This window comes from Gobius niger (genome assembly GCF_951799975.1).
Source record: "Gobius niger genome assembly, chromosome: 3".
NCBI classification, from domain to species: domain Eukaryota; kingdom Metazoa; phylum Chordata; class Actinopteri; order Gobiiformes; family Gobiidae; genus Gobius; species Gobius niger.
Window position 1 is genome coordinate 26478626 of NC_136854.1, and position 13927 is coordinate 26492552.

At 42.1% G+C, this 13927-nt stretch overlaps 1 protein-coding gene across 6 annotated transcripts in view; it reads left to right on the plus strand.

The window, feature by feature from the left end:
- Positions 1-13927, plus strand: part of pnpla6 (patatin-like phospholipase domain containing 6) — an 88175-nt gene that overhangs the window by 7301 nt on the left and 66947 nt on the right. For 4 of the 6 annotated variants that reach the window (XR_013792743.1, XM_079553885.1, XM_079553886.1 and 1 more), the window contains exons 18-36: positions 1680-1811; positions 1914-2037; positions 2122-2235; positions 2312-2387; positions 2466-2615; positions 2693-2756; positions 2836-3004; positions 3078-3260; positions 3330-3448; positions 3523-3679; positions 3760-3876; positions 3959-4028; positions 5794-5910; positions 7094-7210; positions 8365-8513; positions 10639-10791; positions 10945-11061; positions 11143-11230; positions 13510-13637. Coding sequence is in view for 5 of the 6 variants with exons in the window: in XM_079553885.1 (XP_079410011.1) it covers positions 1680-1811; positions 1914-2037; positions 2122-2235; positions 2312-2387; positions 2466-2615; positions 2693-2756; positions 2836-3004; positions 3078-3260; positions 3330-3448; positions 3523-3679; positions 3760-3876; positions 3959-4028; positions 5794-5910; positions 7094-7210; positions 8365-8513; positions 10639-10791; positions 10945-11061; positions 11143-11230; positions 13510-13637 (2344 nt within the window). In the remaining variant the exon portion in view is untranslated. The remainder of the gene's footprint in view (positions 1-1679; positions 1812-1913; positions 2038-2121; positions 2236-2311; positions 2388-2465; positions 2616-2692; positions 2757-2835; positions 3005-3077; positions 3261-3329; positions 3449-3522; positions 3680-3759; positions 3877-3958; positions 4029-5793; positions 5911-7093; positions 7211-8364; positions 8514-10638; positions 10792-10944; positions 11062-11142; positions 11231-13509; positions 13638-13927) is intronic. The other 2 variants (XM_079553889.1, XM_079553888.1) reach the window with 2 other exon arrangements.

The following is a 13927-nucleotide window of genomic DNA, read 5'->3' on the forward strand; positions in this document are numbered from 1 at the left end:
TTTTTTAAATTTGAATTATGACATAAGAGCAGAAATATCAATCAAAATAGAAAAGCCGCTTATATTTACCAAAGGGACGATAATCTTTGTTTTTCAATCTAATTTTACCTAATTTTAAAACTAGAGCTGGACGATAAATCTAATTAATTCAATGAATTCATGCTTTTAAATACAGACGATTTGGAAAATGGCTAAATCGTAAAATCGAGTCAGCCGCTTCATGTCCCCCCAACGTGCGGCGTGCGGCCAATTTAGCAGCGTTTTAGCGAAATGACACCAGCGGAGAAGCAGCGACTTTCTGACGATCTCTGCTGCTCCTGTGCCTTTCTCTCACTCTGCTCTGAGCGGACCATTTTAACTCCGCCCCTTTCCCTTGAGTCTCCATGGAGACGGTTGTCCATAACAGCAGAGGCATGAAGACGATAAAAGTAAAACACTTTTGAAAACTCCATGACTTATTAAGAGGTTTTACTTTTGAGAGCAGACAAGGAATGTCTAAAACAGAAATAACAATGTTTAAATAAAGGGTTATGTTATCTTAATGAACCTAATCACAGGCTACATGATGAAATATTAATGAGCAGGACTCTGAGCAGTTTTCTTCATATGAAAGATCAGGAGACTTTTTAAAGTTTATTTCAAATAAAATCGATTAAAATCGTATTTGTCCAAACTGAGTAAAAAAAAATCTAGATTTTATTTTTTGGCCATATCGCTCAGCCCTATTTCAAACTGTGAAACCCTCCCACACCTCCTGCTTGATGTGGGAGCATAGTTTTTATTAAAGCGAAGCAGGGCAGACGACCTTTGTGATTGACTTTGAGGCTTTATTATAATTCACTGGAGAGTACCTTAAATTTCGGACTATTGAGCGCACCTGAAAATCCAGAAAGAAAAAAGAAAAAGTGGATTGGGGGATTTCGACAGAACCAGACCAGTTCAGGCCGCACTCGTCTATAAGCCGCAGGGCTCTGTCCATGTTGTAGCATGAGAGCACACACACACACTGCCCCAGGGCCGAGAGATCCTCGAGAGAGTGCACGCTGTACTTCATTCTCAGCTCCTCCTCGCTCGTTTTTCACAAACATCGCGCTGCATTTTCCATACTTTTACGCACTAAATGGACAACAAACTACTGTGAGTTAAAACTGTTCTAAGACAAAGCTCAACACGATGGTCTCGGTGTAGTGTCAGAATTAAAGTCCTGGCCTTTAGAAACATGACCAACACACACCCCTCCCCGTGCCACAGTCTGGATACGGTAGAAGTTGGAAAAAGGGCTGAACCAAAGGACAACTCCTTTGGTTCATCATATCTGGATGGGCTCTACACAGTTAATGCATAAAAATCTTTAAATTAGTCGCTTTGTCGCACAAGCCACATGATTCTGGGCGGATGAAAAAGGTCGCAGCTTATAGTCTGAAAATTATGGTAGATGCAAATTAGTTCAACAAATTGCTTTTTAAAGAAGTTTCCTTTACTAATAAAAGAACAAAAACCTACATACTGGAGCTCCTTTTACTATTGCTATTATTTGACAACTGTTACCTACAAACTTGAATATCCTTTTTTCATCTCTGTGTCGGCGCTATACATTTAACATTGAAGGTTGATGCCTTAAATCATAAAACGTTTAAAATACTACAAACAAAAACACACTTCACACTTGTATATGTCAGGATCATGAGGGAGCAGCCCAGTGTGGTGCTGAGTGCGGCACACACAGTGGCCATCCGGATGTCAGCCTTCGTCAGACAGATGGACTTCGCTATTGACTGGATGGCTGTGGAGGCTGGGAGAGCTCTGTACAGGTACTGTCTCAATGCAAATGATCATACTTTGGTACTGATAATATAGTGTTTGACCAGACTGAAAGGAATCACACTGTGCTTTGTGTCCTTTCTCGATTTCAGACAAGATGACAAATCAGATTGCACTTATATAGTGTTAAATGGACGACTGCGCTCAGTCATTCGCAAGGCAAATGGGAAGAAAGAGCTTGTTGGAGAATATGGCAGAGGAGATCTTATTGGAGTGGTAGGAATCTGACTCAGTATTGGACACAATAGTCAACAACTGTTTTTGTTTTAGATAAATATATTTTTCTCTCTTATTCATGAGGTGGAAGCTTTGACCAAACAGCCCAGGGCCACCACTGTCCATGCAGTTCGAGACACTGAGCTGGTGAAGCTGCCCGAAGGAACGCTCAATAACATCAAACGGCGATATCCACAGGTAATTAATCTGGCTTTCAAAATCATCTTGCTTTATGTTTGTGTGCAGTTTGACTGTTGTTATCCCTTTAAACCAGGTGGTGACGCGCTTGATCCACTTGTTAGGCCAAAAGATTTTAGGGAATCTTCAGCAGGGACGAGGGCCTTTCACAGGTTCGCTGTTATAGCATGTAAAATCTAAAACTTTAGTCTTTGCTGCACAGCTTTTAACATATTTATTTTGCCTCTCAGCCTCTGCTCTGGGTCTGACCAATGTCGCCACCAGTGCAGATGTGACCAACCCGTCCAGTAACCTTTCCACTGTAGCAGTGCTGCCTGTGTGCGACGAGGTACCAACCAATGCCTTTAACCTGGAGCTCAGCCATGCCCTCAGTGCTATCGGTAAGGACTGTGTTTCATTAGTAGATGTGCATCTTAAAATAATAATTCTTCTTCTTCTATTATTATTTGTACCTAAGGGCCAACGTTACTTTTAACGAGTGACATAATTAGAGAGCGACTGGGTGCATCTGCATTGGACAGGTATGATGCACAGTCTCATATTGTTATTTCTATAACAATAAAGGTCTTTGGGCGTATACAAATTGTTTACTTTCCTCAGTATTCACGAGTACCGCCTGTCAGGCTGGCTGGCACAGCAAGAGGACATCAATCGGATTGTCCTGTACCAGGCCGACAACAGCATGACCCCCTGGACTCAGCGCTGCATCCGACAGGCCGACTGCATCCTCATTGTGGGCGTGGGGGATCAGGAGCCCTCACTTGGAGAGGTGGGATTCTCAGAGCTCTATAGAAATAGATTTGTGTCTCAAATGTTGAAATAACCCTCTTGTATACTGTTAGCTGGAGCAGATGTTGGAGAACACAGCAGTTCGAGCACTCAAAAAGCTGGTGATCTTACACAGAGAGGACGGTCCAGATCCGGCCCGAACAGTCGAGTGGCTCAACATGAGAAGCTGGTGCTCGGGTCACCTGCACCTCAAGTGTCCCCGCAGAGTCTTCTCTCGACGCAGTCCCAACAAACTGGTACAGGCTTTAATAATGTGGATATGTGACGTGTTTGTGTCTGATGGTGCACGTTTGATTCATCAATAGAGAGAAGTGTATGAAAAGGTGTTTGAGAAAACAGCAGACCGACACAGTGATTTCTCTCGGCTGGCCCGAGTTTTGACCGGAAACAGCATCGCCCTGGTGCTGGGAGGAGGCGGAGCCAGGTGACAACAAGACATGATTTCCGCATTTTATAAATATAGTTGTAACGCTGGCTTTGACATTCTTGTTTGTACAGAGGCTGTTCTCATGTAGGAGTGATAAAAGCCATGGAGGAAGCAGGAATTCCTATCGACATAGTTGGAGGGACATCAATAGGATCATTCATTGGTGCGCTCTACGCCGAGGAGAGGAGTGCTGTTCGGACCAAACAAAGAGCCAGGGAGTGGTCGAAGGTGCACAGTTTATATCCAGCTGCCCACTCGTGTGCAAAACATATACAGCATTTAGATACTAAAGCACCTTTTACTTACAGGCGATGAACTCCGTGTTTAAGACAGTTCTTGATTTGACATACCCAATTACCTCAATGTTTTCCGGTTCTGCTTTCAACACCAGCATTTACAAAGTTTTCCTGGACAAGCAAATAGAGGTAACAGGGAAAAAAAGGCATTGATGATAACAAATGTATGAAACAAGGACAAGGAGAGAAACATTTATGTTTTTTTTTGTAGGACTTGTGGTTGCCATATTTTAACGTCACGACTGACATCACTGCCTCAGCCATGCGAGTTCATCAGGACGGTAAGTGAGCCTTTAGTATTACTCTGGCACAGCATTTATGTCCATTATCACCATTGGCAACATATACTCGTCCAGATAACATACATTAAGCATTTACAATGATTATGATTTAACTTGTAATTCATAACCAAGTCGTTTTATATTTCACTTTTCTAAAAAAAAAAAAAAACAATTTCTCTTTTGCATGTTATACTTTTAGCATGCCCTGAGCAGACTGCTCTAAGAAATACTATTCTCTAGGTACTGCATGACTGAAGTGCAGTGGAAAGTCTTGAAGGAACCAAGCTGAACTGATTTTGGGGTCAAACTGTGGGTTATTTAGTGTATATTTATATTGGCCTATAAGAAATCAATACAGATAAAACACACCCCAAAATCAGTTTGTGAGTTTGCAGTGTGCAAGGGCTGTGCAACATGTGTAAGAACAGAACTTTTGTTCATTTTAAGTTACCCTGCATTATTCTTTTAAGCCATTTGCAAAAGATGTTGACAATCTTGATCTGATGTGGGATTATTTATCGCCCTGCGATAACAATAAATATAAAGCAATATATTGTGCAGCCCCACACAGTGTGATTTGTATCCATTTTTAGGCTTAAACTTAAATATTTAAAAAACAAAATGTGACTTAGATTTCAGCCAATCAAACGCTAATAATGATTATGTTCAAACCACAAGCCTTTTAAATCTGCTTATTCTTATAAACTGTAAGAAAGCCAAAGAAAAGGCGGGATTTGGGAGGCTTGTTGTGTTGGCACTGGGCTGGCATGTCTAGTTTGTGAACGCCATAGACTGCATCGTGGCATGTACAGTACCTTACAAGAGCAAAGCCTTGTCCTTTCTTAACACCAAACCATCTTTACTTTTCTTCATCAATTTTCTTTCTTCTGTTTGTCTAGTTACTAGTTACTACAACTCTAGTAGTACTAAAAAAAAAATCCTCAATACTCATACTGGATTATTGTCATTAGTACCCCCTTCAATTGGAACAGCTCTAACCCATCATCATACTTGCTAAACCATGCTAAAGTCCTTCTGCACATCACAGAGCCGTGTGCTGTTGAAACTCATAGACTGTAGTGATACTGTCCTGTGACTGTCGACATGTAGGATCCAGAACACCTGCCTTTTCTCTTTCTTTGAATAACACTCCTCGCTCCTCCTTCACCTTCATTTCATTCTGCCGCTTATGCCATTTCAATTGCACTATGTAGTTCTCTGTTAAGCTTCTTTTTGTATCTCTTCTTTCTGGCAAGGACTAGTGTCGCTGTGCTGTGAGATGTAGCCCCATAGCCCCCTTGGCCTGTAGTGTTCGGTCTTTGGTGATGGATAAACAAAAAGGCCCATAAACATTTAAAGTGATGGACAGTCTTTGCTTCTCTACATTTCTATCTCTTTCCTTGCTCTGCTTGTCCTCTCTCACCTTGTTGTGTGACGAAGCAACCCAATAACTTTTCTAATCTTGCTAATCGAATTTTAACATGACATAAACCAAGTACTATATTTCAACCTGAAACTATTCATATTTGTATGTATTGTCGTGACTTGTTAGACCTAGTCCAACATCAGTCACGACCATGTTTGTTGTTTGATTCTACAAAATCCTTTTTAAATGCAGGACAACATGGCTCACTGTGTTCCTCTCAGCCGTGCTACTCTTGCCTCTCTCTCTCTCTCTCTCTCTCTCTCTGTCCCATCTGCGCAGTCCTCTGAGTCCAACCCATATGTGACGTGTTGCTCCTTCTCCATATCCGTGTCCCGACAGGTTGTACCTGGCGCTATGTTAGAGCCAGCGCCTCCTACACCCCTTATTTACCCCCTCTCTGCGACCCCAAGGATGGCCACTTGCTTGTGGATGGTTGCTATGTTAACAATGTCCCAGGTCAGATTTTTAAAAACCCACTCACCTCCCCGAAACGCCCCTCTTACTAAACCTACCCTGACCGATTGGACATTGGTAGACCATGGTTTGGAAGGACATGTTTATTCCAGTAGTTGAACTCGGGTTTGCCCTTCTGTCTCCGTGGCAACACTTGGACAAAAATTACCCAAATTACAGCCCACACTTCAACAACTTTCAAAAGGGGTTTCAGTCTGACTTTCCATGCATGTCTGGGTATACTCCAGTTACAGACAGATGCATGATGTTCCTAAATCACTTTCAGCCAACTTTATTTGCTATTGCTCAAGTTTATCTTCCACTACATGTAAACTTGCCTCATGTAAACAGATGAGTGAATCCTACAGTCACAGTGCAGGCGAGTGAGTATGTAGGACAGGAAGAGTATGAAGATATGTGTGTTGCGTGGCTTTGTTGTTAGCCTAAATGTTTTCATCCTGTGGTCTCAGTACACTCAGTATGTCATGTATGAGCAGAGGCTTGTTCGGTTTGAACCATTTCCACCACACTGTCCTCCTCTCTGGGCTTTGCTTGCTTTTAAAAATGCATGACAGCATCAATATATTCTACAAAGTTATATTGATGCCTTGATTACCTTTGGGTTTAATGTGTTCTGGATCCTGCCGTTGTTTCTGTTCATGAGTTCAGCTCATTCACATTCATCCATTACCACAGTCCATATACACTACAGTGGCACCCTGACTTTTCTCTGGTGCTCCTTATCCTTCCAACCCATGCAGCGACCTGCTCCTGCCCTCTGTTGGCACTGGAGGGAAGAGCAGGCTGGCTGTGCACTGCCATGTTCACGGTGAGAGATCTTTTAAACATGGCCACAACAAGATGCTTAAAGAAACACTTGAACAATTGAATATAAAAGACAATGGTATTGATAATATTATTTTGTGGGGTGTGAAGCATCATGTTGGTCCTAGTTTAGAGATTGACACAGCCTTTGTGCTCTGTGATGATGCCATGTCATTTCTTACCTGCTGCACTGTATGTGTGCGGCAGTGAGGTGTGTAGTGGTGGATGCAGAGTTTAAAGGTGGGCAGAACCACAGGACGGGCCCAGCTGGACTCCCCTCTGGCCTGGGCTCGTGCTGTGGTCTGCACCTGCACTAACCGGTATTGCGATGTTACTCCCTTCCTCCTCCTCACTGTGCCAGGCTCACTGTGGCGCTATGTGCGGGCCAGCATGACCCTGTCGGGGTACCTGCCACCCCTCTGTGACCCCAAAGACGGAAACTTACTAATGGATGGTGGCTACATCAACAACCTGCCAGGCAAGTCGGGGTTCCACAAACCTCCGTGTCCCAGCCTCCAGAAATAAAGCGGAAGGAGAGGTGGGGATAATTTCAGGGTTTAGCAGTAGAAGGTGGTAAGTATAAAGTTTTAGGTTTAATCTTATGTGAAGCTGAGATTAAAACTCTGAGCCCATGCAGTATAACGCTGCAGTACTGCATACTTTGAAATTAAAATTAATCTAAGTGTCACTAGACACCAATTAGATCTATGTCCAAACTGAAGTTAACTTTTGTGATGTATGTACTGAAAGTGAAAACTCATTCTCCTGCCCTCAAGTTGAAAGAAACACTCATCCCATTTTAGTTGAATGTGTAATAAATGGCAATATCTTCAATTTGTCTAGGATTTATATATTTAATGAAACTCTATTCTTTTTAATTATGTTCTTTTCCACCTGTAACAGCACTTTGTAAAAAAAAGTCATCATAAATTGTGAGTAAAATATTTCAACTTGAGGGTTTGTGAGCGCTGTCTGTCCGTTATTTGTGCTTTTTATCAATGGACGTTTGTGTTCTTGTTCTTATAGTGATAAAATGAAAAATATATTTTCTTTTCATTTGGTGCCCTGATAAAATGTGTGTCTTTTATATGTTCTGTTAACAATTATAGTTTGTTGTTAAAACAAGCTGTATTTTGCAAAGCTTAACAGCTTTGCAGAGTGTGCCTCTGTTTTGCTCAAATGCAAATCCAATAAAACAGGAACTCTTATACAATGACCATCGAAGTTTTTATTTAGCATTTCCCTGTAGACTTGATCTCTGTCAGCTGTGTATATATCGTTCCTGGTTCAGTGGATTTGAGCTTTGGCTTTGGGATGCTTTCCGCTTTGTTTTACGGCTCAACACCACAAAAATGTTTATCTCATAGACCTTATTACATCCTTATTTGAATGTGGACAGATGGGAAAGGTCAGTTCAAAATAAATGTAGATTTCTTTCCCCCTGTTAAATCACTACTCTTTGCGCACCAATTTATCTGAAGTGCACTAAGCTACCAAACAAAACGGAACCAATTTTTGTGGTGGAAAGTCGCTGTCAACTTTTTGTCTCCCAATTCAAAACTAATGATGAACTTTTATCATTTTGTCGTTGGATTCCACCTGGTGTCTCTGTCTGTGCGTTTGGACCCACAGCGGACATTGCGAGGAACATGGGTGCCAAAACCGTCATCGCCATAGACGTGGGGAGCCAGGATGAGACTGACCTGTGTAACTACGGCGACTGCCTCTCTGGATGGTGGTTGCTCTGGAAACGCATCAATCCTTGGGCTGAGAAAGTGAAGGTATCAAACAGCATGACAAATTATGGTTGTCTTACACCGATCTGTCAGTTTGTCTGATTCATGAGTTGAGCTGTGCCTGATATGCAGCAGTTCTCAACAGTGCAGACCCTCTACACTGCATTAATTCACAACCAATAGTAACTTCAGGCTCAATAAGTCAATATAAGTATACGTTTAATTAAAGCAGTACTAAGTAATTCATCCCCCTAGAGGCCATAAGCGTGAAGTGTTAGGTATTTGAGTAAAGTCTCTCTCTAAAACTCGGCACAGCCTCGAGACAGCATTGCTGAGGGCTTTTTATTATTTATTTTGTGTTACTGATACTGGACCATACTGGTCCTGCAAGATCTAACAGCAGCTTTTAACACAGTGGACCACCAGATCCTCTCATCTCCTGTGGACAACTGTGTTGCCATAAAGGGCTGTGCTTTAGAGTGGTTTAAATCATACCTTTCAGGTAGAAAATACCTGAAAGGTATGATGAGTCATCTTTTGCCTCCCTCTGCTGAGTCATCTTTTGCCTCCTTCACGTGTGGAGTGCCCCATGGACCAGCCTTGGGCCTCTACTCTTCTTGTTGTACCTTCTTCCATTTGGAGCGATAATTTGCAAGCACGGATTGTCGTTACATATTTAAATAAGATGACACTCCAATTTAAATGCGCTGAAAACGAGAAACGAATTATTGAGAAAGACAACGTCTTGAATGCGTCAAAGAAAGTCGTGGATGTTTCAAAATTTCTTGCATTTTAATGACATTTAAAGTCATTGGGCCCGATCTTGTGTCTCAAAATGCAGACGATAGCGTAACATTTTGAGCTTAGCAGGAGCGCACTTTGTGATCTTGCCACTCCAGACTTAGGGAGTGGGTGGAGAGAGACACACTTTTTCCTCCAACCAGATCGACTCCGCGGCCAGGAGAGGGGTTGTGGGGGAGTGGGGGGTGAACATGTGCATTTGTTTTGTTTCGCGTTCACGCCAAGCAGGCTGATCCGCACCACAGCGGACGCTGTGGCTCTTTCTCTCTCGAAACATGAACATTGTTTAGCTTAGCTCTCATGACGCCCTCTCACAAGTGGCGAAGGCGCAAAGCACATAGCTCCACCACTCGGAAAATAATTCGCCAAGAGCCTGCGCCCCTCCGTGCGCCAGCACAAGATCTGTTCCATTGTATTCGAAACCTAGTGAGTCCACAGCAGTCACTAGTGGCCTGGGAGCTCTGACACAATACTCTTAAGACTCAGTTAAAAAAATGACAGGGACTTAAAACCTGACACATAAATGAGTTCACTTGTCAAGTCCAGCTTTTTTCAATTGTGCCAAAGTCAAACCTGTCCTTTCCCAACATGACTTTGAGATTTTAATCCATGCTTTCATCACAAATCGGATCGATTATTGCAACGCGCTCTATTTCGGGATCAGCCACAAATTGATAACTCGGCCAAAGATCAAAATGCAACCGCTCGGCTTTTAACTGGCACCAAAAAACATTGGTACATCTCGCTACTGAATTCTGAAAACCTTGCACTGGCTTCTGGTTTGTTTTCGTGTTGATTTTAAGATTCTTTTATTTGTTTCTAAATGCCTTCAATGCCTTGCTCCACGGTGTCTTTCTGACCTGCTGCAGCTCTACACTCCTGCTCGCACTCTCAGTTCAGCATATACATTTTTGCTTGCGGTGTCCAAAACAAAAGGGAACCTGCGGGGGGACCGCTCTTTCTCTGTCGCAGGACCCAAATTATGGAATGCACAACAGCTCTCACAGATACCACTTTAATTATTTAGAAGCACGTCTCAGCAGAAGTTCATAGCAAGACAGAGTTAAGTTGTCAACAGAGCGGATGTGCTAATTTAGCCTCTGACTTCCTGATTGAAATGCGCACATGATCTGTTTACTCCGCTACTAGAAAATAATTGAATTACCACAGCTGTAAGTGTTGCAGCCCTTAACTTCAGCCACTAATCTTATGGTTCATAAGTCACTCACACAGTCGAAACACAGAGAGATGAAACTTAAGAACATATAATGTTTTGAATATTTTTGAGTGCTTTCATCTGGGGGCCAGGGGATACATGCTGAGTGGCAGATTTTGGCCCCAGGCCTGATGTTACCTGTGGTGTTCCCAGGTGCCAGACATGGCGGAGATTCAGTCCCGGTTGGCCTACGTGTCATGTGTGCGGCAGTTGGAGGTGGTGAAGAAGAGTGCCTACTGCGAGTATATCAGACCACCCATCGACCGCTTCAAGACCATGGACTTTGGAAAGTTTGATGAGATCTACGTACGTAAATGCAACCCTTTCTGTATATTATTGCTAAACATACACTAAGAATTCATTAGGCCTTCACATTTGCATATATTTGCTCTGGATGTCCATTATGGCTGATAAGAATATGATGTTGTTGTAATGTTTAAATGTATAATGTGCATTCAGGATGTGGGCTATCAGCATGGTAAACTGCTGTTCACTGGCTGGGGTCGAGGGGACATCATTGACAACATGCTGAAGGACCACCGCTCGGCCGACTACAACGACAGCAAGAGAACCGATGTAAGACAGAAACACAAAACCAGAGGGATTGTGCCTTTGCACAATATTGTTTGTTATAATATTGTTTTTTATTCGTTTTAGTCTTGCACATGTCCGGATGCTGATTTCACTGACCTCGCAGAGATAGTCTCCAGGATCGAGCCAGTTCAGAGTTTTGTGGCAGCTGAAGGTAAGAAATGGTTTCAAGTAATTCTGTTATCAAATTTTAATTGGGGCACTGATATTTATTTTTACTTTGATGCTTAATTTATACATTTTTTCATAGACCTGGACAGGACATAATGCTTTTTGCTCCCTGGTCTGTCGCCATAATTTAATCAATTTCATTTATTTGATTGCGTTGTGTTTCTATTGGTGAAAAACGCCTCTAAAAATACTCTTTACTGTGAGGGAACTTGCCTCTCCCCAAACCGACTCGTTAGGATCCAGATGAAGCTGCTTTGATCTAACTATATGAAGCCCTTTATTATAATACTAACTGACTTTGAATCAAGCTAGGAGGGTGTTTGGTATTGCTGCCATGTTTATTCAATGTTCTTAGTCTTACACTTTATACCTCCTGAATCTGTAATGTTCCTACCGTACACTGAATGCATGTGGTGCAAAATGTTGCCTCTGGTTTTATGTCATTAGATTTTTCAAACAAAACTCAATTACAATATTCCAAGACCTACTATAACTGTTCCACTGGCAGCATTTGTTGTGGTATCGCTTTAGATTAAGGTTTGCTCATTAAGTATTAAAAAGCATTAATAAACATTTTAAGGGTTAGGTTAAGGGTTGGCTATGAATAAGCGTATTATTAATGGCCTATTAGTATTAGTATAAAAGTATAATAAACAGTGTTAATACTCACACGCATATTATGAATGCTTATTAGTACCTTTTTAAAACTCACTGACTGCCAATGACGTCTATAGACGGCAACTGATATCCGAATGTTGACTGCCAATGACGTCTATAGGCGTCAATTAGGGTTTTCAACTTCTTTTATTGAGTCACTCCGTGACGGCATTGCTCTTTCGTTTTCTCAGCTTTTTGGTCACAAAACAGCATTTTGGGGGATTTCACCTATTTTCTTCTCCTCTGGCAGTGGGGAGCTCTCTGATTTGAAAATGGCTGGCAGTCAATGAGTTAATGAGCACATTTTAATATATAGCTTTACCATTGCTGTTGTTGTTGTTTTTTTGCTTTTTAGACCCTAAAAACTCATAAACGTATAAATTCAGGATTACCTCGGATATTGGCCTAGTACAGGGGTGGCGAACACGCGGTATAATACAATGCGGCTCTTTGCAAAATATTGGTAAATATTTCCCATAAACTGTAACAGTCTTTGACCAAAAATCCAACCATAGTCCTAAAGACCCTGTTTCCATCTCTACACATGATGCGTTGTGTAAAAGGTGCCCGTCCTCACTGAAAGTGGGATGTAGGTTAAACAACAGGCAGGCAGATCGTGGCACTAGGATTAGCTTCTGTGCTTTTCAGGTTTCTGATCAACCTACTCTTTATTTGATGGAATTTGGCCTCATATTGACAGATAAAGATCTAAATTAGGAAATGGAAAAAAGCGTAGGTCTAATGAAGCTTATGATGCGAATCGCGACACAATCGTAACGTGAAAATACGCAAAGTCATTGACTTTTCTTTCACATGTGACAGTAACTGTAACAAATGCAACATAAAACACAATCTCAGACGTCCAGAGGCTCCTGGTTAAAGTTTATAAACTTTGTGCAGCCTAGAGTGCGTTCTCTGCACAGTCCAGTAAGGACGAAGCTGCAGGCACTGAGCGCACAGGCCAGGGGCGGATCAGAGAAGGGGTCTCAGTGGGCAGGGCCCCACATACAAACACACAGCCTTAAAAAAAAAGTAAAAAATCTAATTCTGTCTTAGTCAGAGCAGAACAATACAAAATTCAGTTAATGTACATGTATTTCAATCTTGGTGAGGAGTAAAACCATTAAATCTAACACAATTATTGAACAAAAAAAGGCCAGGCATAAAGTTATAGTTTATTTTGATTAAATATAACGGTCACATTCTATTTAATCACAGAAAACTAAAGCCCCTGGATCTCGCTAATGGTTGGTGCCTTTGTGGCTCTTCACAGGATCAAGGTTGAAAATGTCGGCTCTTGGTCTCTGACTAGTTGGCCACCCCTGGCCTAGTAGGTGGCTTGTGAGAGTGAAAGCCAAAATCTGCAGCATTTGTCCCGTGAGCTAGTGTTGATATAAAGCCCTGCACCTGTATTTAAAGCCCTTCAATGTCTGTAATGTGGGTTTGATATTGGTGATAAATCCAGCTGTGAATCACAGACACGCACACACACACTGTAGCAGATGTCCAGACATGTTTTATGGCCACTATCCACAAATGGGTCCCTGGGATGATGGATCTCGCTGCCCCTCGCTAATATGTCCCATAATTCTTTGCGTTGAGCAGAGGAGTCGGACTGTCTGACAGAGTACGAGGAGGACGGGATGGACACGGTGAGAGAAGAAGAGGGAGAGGAGGAGGAGACGGACGACCACTCGCCTGGAGACTGGGGCCCGAATGGAGTCTTTCAGACGGTAAATATACAGAACATTCAGAGGTTTGTGAGAGCTCTCAGTCGTCCAATTTGTCATTGTAGTAAATGTTTTTAAAACCTGAAATGAGCTGTTTGAGTTGGGGACGTTGCCCTCTCATCGCTCTCTTCACACTCTTCTGAAGGATGTCATACAAACAAGTTACAAATGATTGGAAATGCATCAGAAGCTAAAGTTTCTCGCCGCTTGCTTTTTTAAATCTCCTAAAATCCACTGAACCAGTCTGCCCTAACCTTCAGTTTTACAGATGAGTAAAGGTTACACATAATGAA